We start from the raw sequence: 18,554 nt of genomic DNA on the forward strand, positions 1-18,554 counted from the left end.
AATGCTCAACTTGCTGTTCTTATTCTCATGTAAGTATCTCAAGCATGTTGTTCAAAATTATGGGTGAAGCTTCCAATATCATTACATCGTGGATCTTCTAACTACTTGAATCATCAACAACTCTAAATTTCTGTGTAATCTAAGAGTTCCTCCAGGAACTAGGTGTTCCAAGCAACTGTCTTCCTCCCTGGTGTCCTGCCATGTCTGTATCTCACACTCTAGTGCAGCAACTCCGAGTCAAAGTTACTCATGATTTGTAAAATTTTTGCAGATTACTAATTGGGGTGGGGGAATGGGGAAGTGGTGTGATGAAGAATAGCAGGTTTGGTGATGAAGGAATTTTTACTTACAAAACAAGCAAATGTGGCAGATGATAGGGAAGCTATTTGAATAATGATTTCCAGAGTGGGTTAGGAAGGGACAGAGTTTATAAACAGCAGTAAATAGGGTCAAAGGGGGAAATAATGGTAAAAAGGCATAATTAATGGATCTTTAATTGAATATGCATAGTATTTCAAACAAGGTAGATGAATTAACTGCACAAATACATGTTAATGGATATGATTTATAGCCGTTACATAGGCTTGGTTACAAGGAGATCATAGATCGTAAAATCCCTACAGTGTGTTTTCAGGAGTATGTGACTTTTTGAAAGAACAGGCAGAATGGAAAGGGTGTTGCAACACAATTGTTGGTACAGGGAGGAATCAGTACAATTGCAAGAAGCAATCTTGATAGGAAGATGTAGAGTCCATATGATTGGAGGTAAGAAACAAAAAGGGAAAGAAACCACGAATAGTAATCTATATACCCACAAGTAGCTATATGACGGAACAGAGAATAAATCAGGAGATAGTGAGAGTACGTAACAAAGGCAATAAATTAATCATGGGTGACTTTAATCTTCATGTAGGATAGTATAGTTAGATTGGGAGAGGAAGAATTCACAGACTGTATTCAGGATAGTTTCCTAGGGCAATATGTTGTGGATACAACCAAAATTTGATGGTGTAAAATGAGGCAGGTTTAATAAATTATCTCAGAGTAAAAGATCCGTGGAATCAGTGACCATGATATAGTAGAATTTTGTATTCAGTCTGAGAAGGGAGGAACTTGGATTGGAAGAATTGTGTTATGCTTAAATTCAGCAGAGCTTCCTGGAGTCGACTGAGAAAGGAAGATAGCAGCAAAGATGCTTGAGGAACAACATCAGACATTTAAGAAAATAGTTCATGGCTCACAAAGGGGAAGAGCGACTCTTGGAAGGCGATAAGCCAACTGTGGTTAAACATAGAAGTTAAGGAGCACCTGGAGGAAACCCACGCAGACACGGGGAGAATGTGCAAACTCCATACAGACAGTTGCCTGAGGCTGGAATCGAACCCAGGTCCCTGGTGCTGTGAGGCTGCAGTGTTACCACTGAGCCACCGAGCTGCCCCTAAGGATAGTTAAGGAAAAGTAAACATTCAATGTGGCAAAAACAGAGGATTGAGAAAGTTTTAACAGTCAACAAAAGGCAACCAAAAAGCAATAAAAGGAGGAAAATAAATTTTGAGAGTAAAGATGTAATTGTTAAAGTGGGCAGCAATATATAAAAAGAAGGAGAAGCCAAAGTGTGAACCATGGAGAATGAGCCTGCGGAAAGAATAATAGGGAACCTGAAGATGTCAGAGGAGTTGAATAAATACTTTGTGTCCATCTTCACAGTAGATGATATTAATAGTGTCCCAAATAAAATATTCAAGGGGCTAAAGGGTGCCACATAGAGCCTGCAAAGGTATATAGACAGGTTAAGTGAGTAGACAATAATTTAGAAGATGGAACATAATGTCGGGCAATATGAAGTCATGCGTTTTAGCAGTAAGAATAGAAAAAGACTGCAGAAAGGTATGAACAGTAGGACTTTGGAGCCTACATCCATGAATCACAAAAAGCTAGCATCCAAGTTCAGCAGATAATAGGAAAGGCAAATGGAAAATGTTGGCCTTTATTTCAAATGGAATGGATTATAAAAGTAGGGAGGTTTTGCTAAAACTATACAAAGCACTAGTATAGAATATTGTGAACAGCCTTGGGCCTCTTGTCAAAGAAAGATACACTGACATTGGAAGTTGTCCAGAGAATGTTCACAAGGCTGATATAAGGTATGGAGGGATCATCTTATAAGGAGAGGTTGAGGTTGTGTAGGTTGGGCCTGTATGTGTTGGAATATAGACAAATGCGAAGTGACCTTATTGAAATATACAAGGTTCTTAGAGGACTTAACAGGGTAGATTAGGAGAAGTTGTTTTTCCTGTGGTAGAGTCTTAGGCAGAGGGCATAATTTCAGAATAAGCGGTCAAACATTTAAGACAGATGAAGAGGAATTTATTTTCTCAGAGGGTTGGGAATCTGTGGAATTCTTTACTACAGCAGGCTATTGAGGCTGGGTCATTAAGTACATTCAAAACTGCAATAGACATTTTTAATCAGTAAGGAAATCAAAGGTTATAGGGATAGGCTGAAAGATGGAGTTGAGGATTATCAGTTCAGCCAGTGATCTCATTGAATTGTGAAGAAGACTCAACAGGCTGAATAGCCTATTTCTGTTCGTATGACTTATGATTTTATATGATTTTCTAGGATCACAGTGATTTTCAAACTTCTACATATTGTAGATTTCCTACAGTGTTGGAAACAGGCCGTTCAGCCCAACAAGTCCACACCGCCCCTTGGAGCATCCCACCCAGACCCATCCCCCATAACCCACACACCCCTGAACACTTTGGGCAACTTAGCATGGCCGATCCACCTAGCCTGCACATCTTTGGACTGCGGGAGGAAACTGGAGCACTCGGAGGAACCCACGCAGACAGGGGGAGAAATTGCAAACACCACACAGACAGTCGCCCGAGGCTGGAATCGAACCCAGGTTCCTGACACTGTGAGGTTGCAGTGCTAACCACTGAGCCACCGAGCTGCCCCAAAGCAATGGCACATTACTAACACTATCTGTTTGAAAAGGTAATAGCTACTAATTTAGTAACATAAATAGTTAATTGGTAGTGCAGAACACGCGTGTTGCTAAAAAAAAAGACGATCTTTCAAAGATTTCCATCTTGCACTCATTAGGATAGTTCACAAGAAATACAGAAATCAACATTATATTGTTTGAGATGAGGGTGCTGATTGGTTGGCAAGTGGACACCAAATGAAAAAGGTGATGCTATGGACAACACACCACTTAACTGGTTTGTTTGTCAAGCATCGTGCATGTTGATCGTTCAGTCCGCTCACCACTCGGTTAATGTTAGTCGCAACATGATAAGGTCTTTGAACGGACATTTGCTCATGTAAGGGCGTCAATTGGTGGTAGAGCAGGAAAGCCATCCTGGGATCTTCCTAGCATGAACTTGATTGGGATAGAGACAGAAAAAGGCAGGGTTTTCACCCACCCTCGTTTCTCCCAATTAAATTCCTTCCCATTTCCAAACATGCCGCAAGAGAGAGCAGAAGATTCCTCCCCAGGTCTTTCAGATTACACTGCTATTCACCAGCGTGAATTTCTACTCTCCCTGCCTTCTTAAAGTTTGTCTATTGGATTTTGTTGGCTCCCTGATGATCGTGAGCCTTTCCTCTATTGTTGATTTTCTGCAATTAGATGCTGCATTAGAAAATCTTGGAACTTGATGTCAGCCATGTCTTGTCATTCCTGTGTCTTCTGTGAGCCAAACTGAATTCTGGAATGACTCCCAGCAAAAATACAAGGTTCATGTTAGCTTTAGATAGTGCAGACTAGGTTGAATTCATTCTATTCTCTCATGATTTTGCACACCTGCTCATGTGTGTATCTACTCAGCAGAGCGCTACAATCATTTTAAATAAGCAGGCACCATGAAGTTTGTATGCTCCTTGCTGTGGAAGCAATGGATGTGGTTAATCATGCATTGAAATCTCTGTTTCTGTTTTCAGATTCGGTCAAATTTTAAACAGGGTTTAGAAGAGGGAAAAGATAAGAAATGGCAGAGAAGTGTAGGGGGATAACCATAAAGTTTATGGGCCAGACAGTTAAGGTATGACTTCCAAAAGGTGGGGCAAGGCAAGGAGGGCATGGACAAGAGAAAGTTGGAGGAAAACAGGTCTCAAAAGATTATAGGACTGGAAAATGTTACATGGATTGAAGAATGTGAGGCCATCAAGAATTTGAAACATAAGGCCAAGAATGTAAAATTGAGGTGTTGGAATTTGCTCAATGAGCACATGGGTAATGGGTGAATATGAGACTCGAGGCTAATTGGATCAGCCAGTAGAGTTTTAGATGAGATTAAATTATGTGGAAACTGGTAAATAATCAACAGGCCAGAAATGCTTTGAAATTGTTGGTTCTGTAAGCAAAATAACAGTGTAACAGATATGCTCAGATATGCCTAGAGAGAGACAGATGATATCATGGAGATGGCAATAAACAATCTTTGTAATAGTAATTATTTGTAGTTGGAAGCCTGGCTCAGAGCCAAATAATCTGGTTTATCCTGAGATAGAGGCCAAAGAGATGAATGGAGTCACAGATTAGGGAACAGACTTCATGATGAAACTGAAGACAATGGCTTCAGTTTTCCAAACTCTCCATTGGTATAGCACTGTGAGCTGATGGAAGTAATAGTAGAGAGTAATGGCTAAGTAGGCTTTCCCGACCCTGTAGTGTCTTCATGGTTTCAATGCAATTTCAGTGGGGTCAGAGACAGTACTGTGGGCTCAAAGTAGACAATGAGGGCCAGCTTCAACTGTCTGATTCTGAGGTAGCTCTTGAATTTTTTTTTGTCTCCTTAAGCTTGCAGATTTTACTTAATATATTTTCTTTCGGTAGTACAAAGAGTCATTGTATCTTCATGTGTGCGGTGTACTTTTTCCTGTCCTACTCACAGATCCTGAGTTTTGTTCTAATGGATACCTGGTGATCTAAGCTTGTCCCATTTAGTATTGTGATTGTGCCACGTAACAAGGTGGAGCTCACCTCAGTATGAGGACAGGAGATAAAAAGCAGGACAAATCCAACCTGGCCAATCACTATCCTTTCAATCACTAGCAAAGTAATGAAAGGAGTCGTCGACAGTGCTATCCAACACCGGTGATTTACCAATAACTTACTATGTCTAATAACAATGTCCAGTTTGGATTCTGCCAAACTTATCAGAGCCTTGATACAAAGAGATGAGTGAGAGTTTAATTGGCTCTGGCATAAGGACAGTCTTAGAAGATATATTGCAATGGGAATATGAGTAAAATTCAAGCCAATGGATATCAAGCAAAAGATTATTCAGTAGAAATCATACCTAACAGAAAGGAAGATGGTTGTGTTTTCTGAAAGACAACTAATTTAGTCCAAAAATATTGCTGCAGATGTATCTCAGCATGACATCCTAGGCTGAACCACCTTCAGCTGTTTCTTCAATGACCTTCCTTCCATGATATGGTCAGAAACATGGGTTTTTGCTAGTGATTATTCAGCTCCATTTTTAACTTTTCAGTTAATGAAGCAGACATTACCACATTCAACAAGACCTGTACAAGACCAGGTATGAGCTGATAAGCGTCCAGCAGCATTCGCTCCTCATAATGTCCAGGTAATGATCATCCTAAACAAGGACAAGTCTAACCACCTCTCCTTGGCTTTGTTATCACCAAATGAGCTACTATTGACACCAGAAACTCAACTCAATCAGCAATATTAAGGGTTGTAGCTGATTGAGTAGAGTACTCTGTGGTAAGTAGTTCACTTCCTGGTTCCCAAATCTAGCCTGCCCCAGCAGAGTCGGAACAGAATACTTGTCACTAGCATTGTTGAGTATAGTTCTAACCACCTTGGACAATGCAATTTACTTTATTGACAGCTAGTCTACCACCTTAAATGTAATTGCACACTGTGACTGTAGTATATACTACTCCAAGATACATAGCATCAGCACTCCAAAGTTTCATCAATGGTACCACCAAATCCACAACTGCACCACTTGAAGGAAAACGGCACAATGTGCGTGGACGCTATCACCTTCAAGACACACACACCATTCTTTCTGAGTCAGAATCGCAAAGGCTCAATCTAGCCACATAGAGTTTGATTTTACCACTTGGATCACAGTGGTTTAAGAAAGCAATCATCACCTTCAGGTGGGTAGCTGGAAGAAGACAATAATAAACAAACAAACGTATGAATTACAACCAGAAGTAGGCCATTCAGCTCCATCATTGGCATAAGATCCTGGCTGAGATGATTATGGTCTCAGCTCTACTATTCTGTCTATCTTTGACTCACTTTGATTCCCTTGTCAGTCAAAAATCTAAGTAACTCAGCCTAAAAAATATTCAAGCACACTCCCTCCACCACTCTCTGGGGAAGAAAATTCTACAGACTAATGACCCTCTAAAGAGAAAAATATTCTCATCATCGCTATCTGAAATGGGAAACCCCTTATTTTTAAACAGTATCCCCTACTTTGAGGCTGGCTTTTCTAACAATATTCCAAGAACACATTTAAAAGGTATGTTACATAGTAGTAAATAGCAGAATTCCTTTACTTGGTGAAATCAGAGTTTAAATTTACATCAGTAAATGACAGTTCATTGTATTGTAGTTGAAGGTCCATTATAAAAAGCTGCATTTTCAAATGACGTACAAATATATGTATCCAGAAAATTGGCTTCTTAAAGGGGCAAATGTTGTTGGAACTCTAATTTGTTAACCAGTAAAAGGCTGTATAATTTCAACATGGCTTCCCTGGGTGCATATAAAAAGTATAAGGAAGGGTAGCCAGTTCTTCCTCATTTTAATATTGTAGATGGTTGTTATATCTTCCTCTCAGAATGTTTTCCTATAAACTCTCATTTACACCTAAAAATATTCCACAAGAACAATGGAAGGAAAGAGAACATTATAGCATAAAGATAACAAAAGCATGCACAAGAGTTTCAACGGCAAACGAAAGCGGCAGGAGGACAGACAAATTATTTTGCTTGGCTTTAAATGGGTCATTGTTTTCATAGTGTGGATAGCCATTGTGAGTGTAGCTCAGGATCAAACAAGATATTGAGATACCCGGATATTGGTTCACCCTGAGACAGTGATCAAGAAGGGAGATGAAATCAGTAGATAGTTTGCAGTGTTTGGGGCTGAAGGCAATGGGTTCAGTCTTCTCAATTTAATTAGAGGAACTTTAATCTCCTCTCCATTACCACTGCAGCTTCCCCTAACCAAGCACTGGATTCCAAGCAATCTGACAATAACACAAAAAGTGGAGAGATTGCAAAGCTTTGCTTATGCTATTCTTTCTGATGCAATCATGTCTACCTCAGCACAAAACAATGAGATCCTTTCAACCTCGACATACTAGAGGTACCACAAAGACTAAACGGAACATTCTTGTCCTCTTGCAGCAAAGTAACACACTGATTAGTCAGCTGAAAGTAGATCTTAAAAAAAGACAATTTTCACACATATCTGATCAAAGACCTATCTTGGACTCATGAGGAATTTAAAATTGCATTCACACAGCATGAGCCAAGTACTTTATAATCATACTTTAAATGTAACTTTAAAATTCTTTGCATTTTTTAATGGGTATTTATGTTGCTCAAAAAGATCTATTTGTGACTTTTAATTTCTTGCAATTGCAATAGCATCCTGGAGAACTATGAAAAAGCCTCAACATTTGGATAGAAGTCCACCTTTTATTTTGTAAATCATTCGATCTGTAATTATAAACAATGACATAATGGCCATCTTTTATATTCAGTTGTTAGATCTGTAGTCTGCCTAGCCACGCAGCAAAAAGATACTATCGGACTGGAAAATTAACTTGCTTGTTTCAAACATCATTCTAATGTGGCAAAAGTTATGGTGGAAATTGCATATAGAACAAAGGAATAGTAATTTTTTAAAAGTTTTTATTCTCTGACAGCCAATAAATGTTTTCTGCTAAATTGCATCAAAGCCATCTCTGTTTATTGTTTCTCTATCAATGAGTTTATACGATGTCAAACTAATTTTTCTCAATTTTTACGGCTGAATATTTTGTATGCCTTGATAAATATATGGTAACAGATGTACATCAAAGTGTCGACATATTCTTACAAAATACTAAACCTTATTACTTTATTTATCTATTACTAACACATGCACATATTTGGACAAGGGATTTGATTTTAGGGTTCACTTGTTTTGAAGATTTTTTTAATATCCATGATATAAACCTGATTAATAAGCCATGTATATTTTCTGTTTTACTTTTATATTTTCAAAACTCCCAACAATTTTTGGATGTAAAACTTAATTACAAGGCATTATTCCCAGTGTGACTGAACACAGTCTTTTTTCCCTATCGCAGTAAGGTTACATTTTTTTCTGGAAATTTCTTTTCTTTTATTGTTCTCCTACAGCAGCTGATGGCTGCTCTTTAGTTTTGTCATGCTCTAAAGCACATGCTGCTAGGCCATGATAAGCTTTACGGGAATAAAAACAGCTAACACGTCCATCAAAGTATTTTAATTTTACATCTTAAAGACTAGGTGGGGCCAATTTATGCACTTTGAACAACATCAAAAGCATGTTGCTTTTAGACAAAAGGGTAAAATAAATCTCTAGCCACCTTTATGGAACTGAGTGAAACAAAAATGTTTTACTCATCAGCTTTGCAGTCACTGGTTTGCCTCAGCCAGAACAAAACTGCTGAAGCATTTAGAGAAAATTAACCCCCCATCCTAGCAGCCAGATGTGACTGGCTTCTGATGAATGCACATGAGTGGGCTGAAAAATCAAGAGACTGTGAAATTCCTGTCAGGCCTATACAGTATAGAATGGGCTATTGACTGCTTTCTGTATTCTCTCCATCATTCTTTTTGAACACTGCCATTAATTTCCCCTCCTACTTTGACTTTTTTTTTAAATCCCATCAGCTCTCTGTACTGCAAACCAGGATGCATAAGGCACTAGTGGAATACAGAAAACAACAAGGCCTTTACAGCCAAGCAGGACTGGCCAAATCCCAGGCTCTTTCAAACGAAAATGCTCGGACAATAATAGCAATGCAGGTATGTTTTAAAGGAGTTGCTAGGAGATGATAGTGTTAAAATTGAAAATAAAATCATTACAAGTGGATGCCCTGCATAAAAAATCAAATTCAATGGCATAATGGAAATTTTATTCAGAGGAAAAAAACTGCAAGAAAGATGTTATGGATGTGGTATATAAGGATGTAGTCCTTTTCAGTAACTAAGCTGCAATTAGAAATTCTTATATTTTTAGTTTTTTTTTTAATCACATATAGCCTATTTAACTCTTATTTTGTTACTATTTACAAGTTTATGCATTTTCTTATTTAAATGGCTCAAGACTTTGGAAAGTTTTTGACTTGTAAAATTAAGTTACCCTTTATTTACACTATATTTATTTCAAAGCACCAAATTATCTCAAAATATAACCTAATAACATTTCCACCGTGTAACACCGGCTACACCGCATAAACATTTTATTCCTGTTTTAGTCTTTCTTTCAAACAAAACAAAATCACTTCCTTTTACATGTAGAGTCCCTACAGCTTGGAGGTGGACCATTCAGCCGATTAAGTCCACACCAACCCTCGATAGAACATCTCAGCCAAACCTACCCCATCCCTATAACCCCACATTTCTCATGACTAATCCATCTAGTTTACACTTCCCTGTACACTATGACCAATTTAGCATAGTCAATCCACAAAACCTGCACATATTTGGACTGCGGAAAGAAACTCACACAGATACTGGGTGAATGTGCAAATTCTACACAGTCACCCAAGGGTGGAATTGAACCTGGGTCCCTGGCATTGTGAAGGACCATTGCTAACTTCTGTTGCCAGTTGCTTCCCAGGTGCAAATCAGTATCTCTGTGTCCTCCCCAAATCTTACAACATTCTGAGATCTCTGCACTCCTTCAATTTTGTCACCTTGCACATCTCTAATTTGCTTCACCTCACCATTGCCAGCTATGGCTTTAGCTGCTTCAGTAAAATGTTGTGAAATTCCTTCCCTTAAAACCTACCTACTTGACCAAGTCTATGTCTCAGTTATCCCAAAATTTTATTTTTACTTACCATGACATCTAGTTTGATGGTTGCTTCAGGTGTTTTTCAGTATTTTCATTAATTTAAATGCACTGTATAACTAGATGCTATGTTATAATGCAAAAATAAACTAATTAAAATAATCGTTGTTAAACTGTTTATGAAATCATTGGGGTGAATCTTCCCAGCCCCATGTTGGAGATAAGACGGGCAAGTAAACAAGGGGGAATTCACATCAGAACATCTACCTTATGCAATCCACCACGAGTGCAGTTTCCTGAGGTGAGTGGAGACCCAGACTGGCGACCTATAGAGACAATCATCCAATTATGCTGATTTCACACGTAATTACTTATGATTTTGCATGCATACTAGTATTTCCCTGGATGGAGCAACAACCCAACACATGAAACCTGCCATCTCCATGAAGACAGCCTTCTTTGCTGCAGACCAATGAAGTAGGAGCCTCCATATCCCAAAGAAAAACCACTAGCAGGAAAGGCTAACATGATGTACTCACAGGTACATTAGTCTGCTTCATGCATTTATCAACTTCACTCTTAATGACTTTTACTTTGAACACAGGCCTCTGAAAGCACCTTTGTGTTGAGGTACACTGGTGGTGTCCAACATGGATCAGCAGTGCCAGTCTATCCTGGTGAAGCTCATGAGTCTTCAGAGTGATCAATCCCTTAAAAATTGAAACCGTAGCATCAAGAACTCATCAACCACACTAAGTGGATGACGCAGAGCTGGTGGAGACTGCAGCTGAAGAAATTGATTGATTAACTGATTTTATTGTCACATGTACCGAAATACAGTGAAAAGCTTTGTTTACAAGCGGTTTAGGCAGATCACAGCAAGCAAAGGGTGACATTATTTGAGGCTAGAGTCCAGTCAACAATCTGATAATGGCCAGAAAGAAGCTGTTCCTGAACCTACTTGTGTGTTTGTTCAGGCTTCTGTATCTTCTGCCTGATGGAAGAGTTTGTAGGAGATCTTTATCAGGGTGCGACGGGTCTTTGATGATGTTGCGCGCCTTTCCATGGCAGCAAGCTGTGTAAATAGAGTCCATGGCTGGAAGATTGGCTCCCATGATGCCCTGGGCTGTGCACACCACCTTCTGTAGTTTCTTATAGTCCTGGGCAGGACAGTTGCCATACCTGGTCATTATGCAAGCAGACAGTACGCTTTCAATGGTGCATCTATGGAAATTGATGAAGGACCTTATGGACATGTCAAATTTTCTGAACCACCTGAGGAAGAAGAGGCATTGTTGTGCCTTCTTGACTTACCTTTACGTGGGAAGTCCAGGATAGATTATCGATCATCATCATTCTAAGAAACTTGATGCTGTTCACTCTCTCAGCCTCAGTTCCGTTGATGTAGATGGGGGCATGTTCACTTTCGGTCTTTCTGAAGTCAATGACCAGTTCTTTAGTTTTGCCAATATTGAGAGACAGATTGTTTTCACTGCACCAAGACCTCTATCTCCCTTCTGTATTTTCACTCGTCGTTGTTAAATGTTTTTCTTATTACGGTGATGTCATCAACGAACGAGTAGATGGCTTTCGTTCGTAATTTGGCAACACAGTTGTACGTATATAGGGAGTACAGTAAAGGGCTGAGGACACATCCTTGGAAGTCTCCATGTTATTATGGGGGAGGTGCAGTTATCTATCATCACTGATTGCAGCCTGTGGGCCAGAAAGCTGAGGATCCAGTTGCAGAAGGCAGAGCCGAGACCAAGGACATGGAGTTTTGAGATCGGTCTGGAGGGAATAATGGTGTTGAAGGGGAGCTGTAATCAGCGAGCAGGTGTCTGACATAGGTGTCTTGGTTGTCCAATTGTTCCAGGGATGAGTGCAAGGCTAGGGATATGGCATCCTCTATGGACCTGTTATGTCAGTAGGCAAACTGTAGGGGATTGAAGCAGGTTGGGAGACTGGAGTTGATGTGGGCACGTTCCCTGTTTGAGTGGCTTGGAATCTCCACAGACCTAACTTTAGAAATAATCCAAAGTTCATAGGAAAATCCGGTTTGATTTAATACCTACTACTTTGTTTTTAGTTTACAGCGCTATATTTATGAGTTGGACTGAATTTCTTTGTGATTATGGTCATCCAACAGTGCATTTCATGCCATGTTGAGGTCAGTAATTGTGGATGTCTCATTACAAGAAAGATAATAATGTAATCAGTAACATGGTATAAGAAACATTTGCTCTTAGTAATTTTAAAACAATCAACATGAATATCTCTGATATAATGCAAATATTTTCAGAAGAGTTCTTTCTAGCAGCTTGATTAAGTGGGCTGTTAAATTATGAAATAATATAAATTGTGATATTGAGCAATAAGTAACAAAAGGAAAATTACTTACAAACTCCAATAGCAGTTGTTATAATTGCAAACAATAAGACAGTTAGTTGACTGGCCTGTGGTGTCACTGGAATGTCCCCTCACATCGCCCATCTGTTCAGTTTCTGTTTTAATCAGCAGGAGATCTCTGCAAACATCGAGTTGGGCATGCAGAAACTTCAAATCTCTGAAGCAACCTCTCTTGAATTACATTGTTACAATATAGTACAAATTTTGTAAACTTTCAGAACAATTTATAGAATTTCCACATGATCCTCATGTGAGCAAAATGTAACAATGTTTTCATTACATACTCAAATTGTGATTTCCAAAGAAACGGTTAGGTACTGAAAACCTATTGTCCTGCAGTATTTGGCAATGAAGACTAAAGGGGAATATTTTTGAGAGAAACAGTGCAAAGTAATCTAACCTACTGTATTCTTGCACATCATTCAATCTTCCCCTCCCTGAGAAATAGGATTACCAATCTGCTCAGTTTCTAATTTAGTTAGCTGAAGACCTTTAATGCTTGAAGTCCAGTCACAAAGGACTTTCTAGAATCCTTATGGGAAAATATCCCATAGGTCCATCTTCAACAAGTTCTGGTTGTACTGTGCGTAGGGATTAACACCTTGATCCTGAATTCTAATATTAGCTGTCAAAATAATTAAAATCCAGTTCTATTTGAGGCATTTCATAAGGTTGAACACTTAACAATGACCCAAATGTATGCTTTGTGTATAGAAACTACATGGTGACTTTGAGGTTTGATGCTCAGTTTACAGTTCTCTTCTGGTTCAGGTTATTGTCTGACTACCAATATTTGATTTGTTACGTGCTTTGTTTTCCTTAATACCTACAATATGATTAGTGAACTGTAATTTTTCATGTACTTTTGATATTTATCCACTCAAATGGTTTAGTTCTGTAGATGCAAGTAATCATAAATGCGACGAGTGCTTCCAAAGTCCATCCAAAATCCATCATTGTTACATTATTAAATCTATAATTGAGCAATTGTGGAAATGCTTGGTATGTCCAGCAGTAACTGTGAATAGACAAGCAGAAAACGTATTGACCTTCCATCGGTTCTGATATAAAGAGATATTCACATACTTTAACAGAGATACTGAATTGGGGTAAATGACCCAAACTCACGTTCACATACTTTACTATTGACCACATAGTGGCGTAGGCAGATTTGTGCAAAATCAACCTTACCCTCTTTCAAGAGGAATGGTACAGATAAAACTCAGGCAAAAAGAAAGGCATGATAATAACTTACACTGTCCCGTCAAATGATGATGTTTACTGTAATAATTTTGTAGAATTTAGACAATTGCTAGTCTGAGTTCAGTGATTAATTGAAAAATCCCTCCATCTTCTTCTTGATCCCTGTGATAATGACTCATGCTAGAGGACAATTCCAAGGGAAGACTTTGGGCCATGCTTAAATGACCAATATTCATGTGCAAGCCTCTGAAGTAGGTGTCATTATGTTGGTTTACTATGAGAGCCTGTGGAATTTGTTCTGATCTCACCTTTGCCCAGTGTCCCATATTCATGTCCACATTTTCAATCAAATCAATGGCTAAGTATAAAATTGCATTTTTACAGCATCTTCCTCAACCACAGAATAACTCAAAGTGTTTTGTATTTAAGTGAAGTTACCTTTATTATGTAGGGAAACATAGTTGCCAATTTTGGGGATAGCACTGTCCCAATAAGTGGAATAGGATTAATGATCCAAGTCAGTTTTTGTGATGATGGTTGAGGGGTAGATATTAACCAGGACACCAAGAAACCTTTTCTGCTTTTGTTCAAAGAATGCATTTGGACCTATTGCATTCACTTGAAAGGGCTAGCAAGGCTCATTCAAGATACAAAACCTGTTCTATGATTCTGAGGCTATTTATTGTACTATCTGTCATATCGGTTTAAATCAGCTAAGCGTTGCTGAAAAAAAAACAAAGCTTTTTGCCCTGCAGTCTTTAGGGCAAAATTACAAGAATGTGAAATGTAGAGGGAGCATCAATTTATATTACATGAGGAAAAAGTGTTGAATGGTCTCTGATTGATAGAGGTGTTGATTGGTTGGCAAGTGGACTTTGATGGAGAAGAAACTGAGGAATGGTTACCTGCAATGCTCTTGTTTAAATTGAAACCAAGATGAGTAACTTGCTTAGTCAAGGCATGCCATGCAAAATGCACGAGGAAACAGTTGCCTCCAAAATATTTGTTTATTGGAAAAGGAAACAATGTTTGGACATGTTCTTTCTGACTCAACACAGGATATTTGAATTTTCTTGCCTGTTGTATTGATTACTACACTGAAATATAAAGGGAGCCAAGGGCAATAACCTTGAAACACTTTATCTTTCATGAAGGAGACCAATATAGGGCTAAAGAGATCAAAGATTATGAGGTGAAAGCAGGAATGGAGTACTGAGCTGGATGATGAGCCATTATCATATTGAATAGTGGAGTAGGTTCGAAGGACCAAATGGTCTACTCCTGTTTCTGCATTCTGTACTAACAGTTTAGAGTGTGGGTCGCATCCCTATTCGTCACTTTGCCAGCTGTGGCCTTTATTCATTAACAGGACAAGAACATCGCTGGCTAGGCAACATTTATTGCCTGATCCTAATTGCCCAAAGGGCAGTTCGGAGTCAACAACATAGCTGTAGGTCTGGAGTCGCATGTAGGCCAGACCAAGTAAGGATGGCAGTTTCCTTCCCCAAAGGACATTAGTGAACGAGATGAATTTTTCCAACAATCAACAATGGATTCATGGTCATTATTAGACTCTTAATTCCAGATATTTATTGAATTCAAATTCCACCGTCTGCTGTGGCTGTATTTGAGCCCAGGTCCCCAGAATGCTATCTGGGTCTCTGGACTAACAGTCCAACAATAATACCACTAGGCCGTTGCCTCCCCATTGTGTGCAGCATCATGTTAAAGCTAATCACTGCTTGTTGAGACCTCTTAAGTTTGTACCTGATACCATTTTCAAGCAAATAACCAGGCAAGAAAATACCATTTCAGAAGCAGCAAATGAACTTTGCTCAGTCATATGTTGATGTGAAAATAGTTTTTCTTTGATTAAATGTGTAGAACATTGGCAGGCATACTGCTGTAAGAGTGTTAAGTACTATTCTGCCTTTTAATAGGCAAAAATGCAGAAGCTTCACCAAAGCAACATTTTTTCTTTGAAAATCCTAAAGTTAAAAAAGCAAAGTTGGATCATTGAACCAAATCACACTGCAGTAATATCAGGCTCACAGTACATTATTCCCCAGGCTCACGTCACAGCTCCTGCTCCTAGTTCCAAGCTATCCTTCCCTGCCTTACACATGAGCACCAGCTGAGTTGCCTTTCAGTCTAGTATTTTTCAGAATTGGTATTCCTTCAATAATAATTAAAGCGTATTTTTAAATGAAAATGAATCAGTGATAAAATTAGTTATTTATTCCTCATTATTTCTCTCTCCCTTTAATTTTTCTTTCAATATCATTCAACTTGGAAAGCTTTACATCAACGTTCAGAAACAGCTTTTGCATGCGAAATTGAAGGCTCTCAATCTTTAGAAATGTTGAATCTTATTGCCTCTGTATGGTTCTAAATGTTGTTATCCATAATGAACCTAATGGCTCCAAACTCCAACATACTTAATAATTTTAACAGAAGCATGGATAGAGTACTAACATTTTATGACAACACCATTATTTTTGTTGTTCCCTGTATGGATCACCATCTTGATGTGAAGAGTTGAAATGCCCATCAGCCATGATTTAAATGGGCCGAATGGCCTTACTTCCACTCCTATGTCTTATGGTCTTATGGCATACTTGTTGACTTTTTCAGTGATTTCATCGGCAGCTTTTGCACCTGCTGGGGACAACACAGTGACAAAGACAGTGGGAGGAATGTGCCAAACAGAATTCGGTCCAAATAACCGTCAACAGCAAAACAAGTAAAGGAACAATGTGCCTCAGCGGCTATGAAGGTAGAAGAGTCTGCAGCAGCAAGGTGGTCCCACTCATTATGGCTCAATACATCACCAAAATATGACCGTCAACCCTTCATGTTTGTTGGAATAATGACAATACTCAAGATCCCTGTATTGAATGATGTAATACACAATGTTTCCCCAGAACTATTTGTCAAGTCCTATGGTGATGGAGAATGGGCAACAGGGACAGGGCTATGAACCAGGGAGACCCAGTCAAGAAACTGCATACCAGAGACAGATGCATAAAGGTCATTGGGCACCTGTCCTGAGGTGTCAGAAGTGTCTTTGAGAACAGCATCAGTGAATGAGCTTTAGGATACCATTTGCTCACTCCAAATGCTGGAAGAGATAGAAAATGTTCCCTCTGGCAATAGGCTGCCCACTTTCTCCAGACTAGGGGTACATGGCCCATCTTTGTGACCAAAGAAAGAAAACTCTAAATTTTGGAACTTGGAATGTTAGAATAGTCCTGGATAATTTTAAGTGTGAATGTCTTGGACAGAGGAACTGCAATTGTCTTTGCTTCCCAGAATGGAATCATGGATCGCCTGCCAACAGCTATATAAAGGATAGGTTAATTTCACCTACCGCTTATCTATAATCCATAATTAATATGCCAGAGACAATTTTTCATGTGCGCTGACCCTTGACTCAGATGAAGACATTAAGGAAATGTTTTATGCTGACCTTGGTGAAATTCTTGTTGCCATTCCAAAAGAAGAAAAAAGCCTCTTTTTGTTGCAAATGTACTCAGAGACAAATATAGACTAGACCTTTGCAACCTGAAATAACAGTGTGAATCTGGAGGAACATAGCAGGCCAGGCAGCATCCCTGCTGTGCTCCTCCAGGTCCACACTGTGTTATCTCTGATTCCAGCATCGGCAGTTCTTACTATATCTCTTTGTAACCTGAATCTTTGGTTGAGCTTTGTATAATCTATACATAACAGAGAGAAAACCCTGCATGCCACCCTACAGTTGTACCTTCTACATACCGTCCATCGCGTGACCTGATGTCACCGCTAGCCTACTGATTGCTGCTTCCCTGTACCACACCTTCCATCAAGTAATCGTCATATCTCTGATAGCTTACATTTTTATTCATTAACCTATCTTCCAGTACGTGTACTTTTTCTTTCTGTTCTGCTCACCATTGAGTCTATTATAGACTCAATTTCCTGTTTTACCTTCTTCGGAGTGGACTGATTGGGAATTTAGTCTTCATGGGAAGTGATAAGGCACGCTCAGATTCTCCAGAACTATGAACAGTATCAGAAATTCTGACCCGAATTGTCCTGATTTGATATGATCTCGTAATTCATGCATCTTTTAGTTGAGTTGGAGATCTAAGCAAGATCTCTGCTTAGTGATGGACAATCTTCATTAAAAATGACAAAGATTTCTCTCCCCTTGTAGTGGAGAATAACAGTTAATAGTTTCTGTACCTTCAGCTGAATGCCTCCTGGTCCATGAAGTTGAAAATTTGATGGTTGGAGAAGTTCAGGTTTTTGGAATCAAACTGTCTGAGAATAACAGCCATCTGGAGTCCAACTTTAAATTAGTTTTCTGGTCATCAATAATAGGATCTGCATTCCATAATTTTCTTTTGTTATATCCTATTTCCTTGGTATTACATGACCTAATTAGCCTCTTTGTAAGTTTGAGGTGGGTGAGTTTTACTTTTAAAATGACCCTTCCTCTGACATTAATGACAACCTGTATTTAATACACCACGGCCCTTATGTCAATGGAGTCTTTACTCATCACCACAGTAACATGAGACAAAAGTATCTTCATCCCACTTTGATTTTGCTGTTTAGCAGGTCTTCTTCTGGTCAACATGCTGCACCCATCAGTAGACAGGCTCCTTGACAGCTTTTTCTCCCCTCAAATTAAAACTTGATTCAGCTCGCATTGAAATCTTTGGTGTCAGTTGCACTTTGGTGTGGCCTGGTCTGGACCGTCAGAGCATTGGAGCAACTAGGTTATTCATAGGGCCTTCTCGATAACTAGGTTACCTTGCAGCATATTATCAGGAACTGGATTAAACTTTGCTGGTTCTGCGTACTGTATGAAGCCATTTACCCATTTGTCACAATTTCAGTT

The 18,554-nt window shown here is 39.1% G+C and overlaps 1 protein-coding gene across 12 annotated transcripts in view; it reads left to right on the forward strand.

The window, feature by feature from the left end:
* Positions 1-18,554, forward strand: part of LOC125451596 (coiled-coil domain-containing protein 178) — a 349,746-nt gene that overhangs the window by 291,465 nt on the left and 39,727 nt on the right. For 9 of the 12 annotated variants that reach the window (XM_048528877.2, XM_048528876.2, XM_059646069.1 and 6 more), the window contains one exon: positions 8,929-9,063. The exons of 2 other annotated variants lie outside the window; for them this stretch is intronic. In XM_048528877.2, the coding sequence (XP_048384834.1) occupies positions 8,929-9,063 (135 nt within the window). Of the gene's footprint in view, positions 1-8,928; positions 9,064-18,554 lie in introns of those variants that run through there. One more of the 12 variants, XM_048528882.2, reaches the window with a different exon arrangement.

The sequence above is a fragment of the Stegostoma tigrinum genome, chromosome 5 (assembly GCF_030684315.1).
Source record: "Stegostoma tigrinum isolate sSteTig4 chromosome 5, sSteTig4.hap1, whole genome shotgun sequence".
Lineage (NCBI taxonomy): Eukaryota > Metazoa > Chordata > Chondrichthyes > Orectolobiformes > Stegostomatidae > Stegostoma > Stegostoma tigrinum.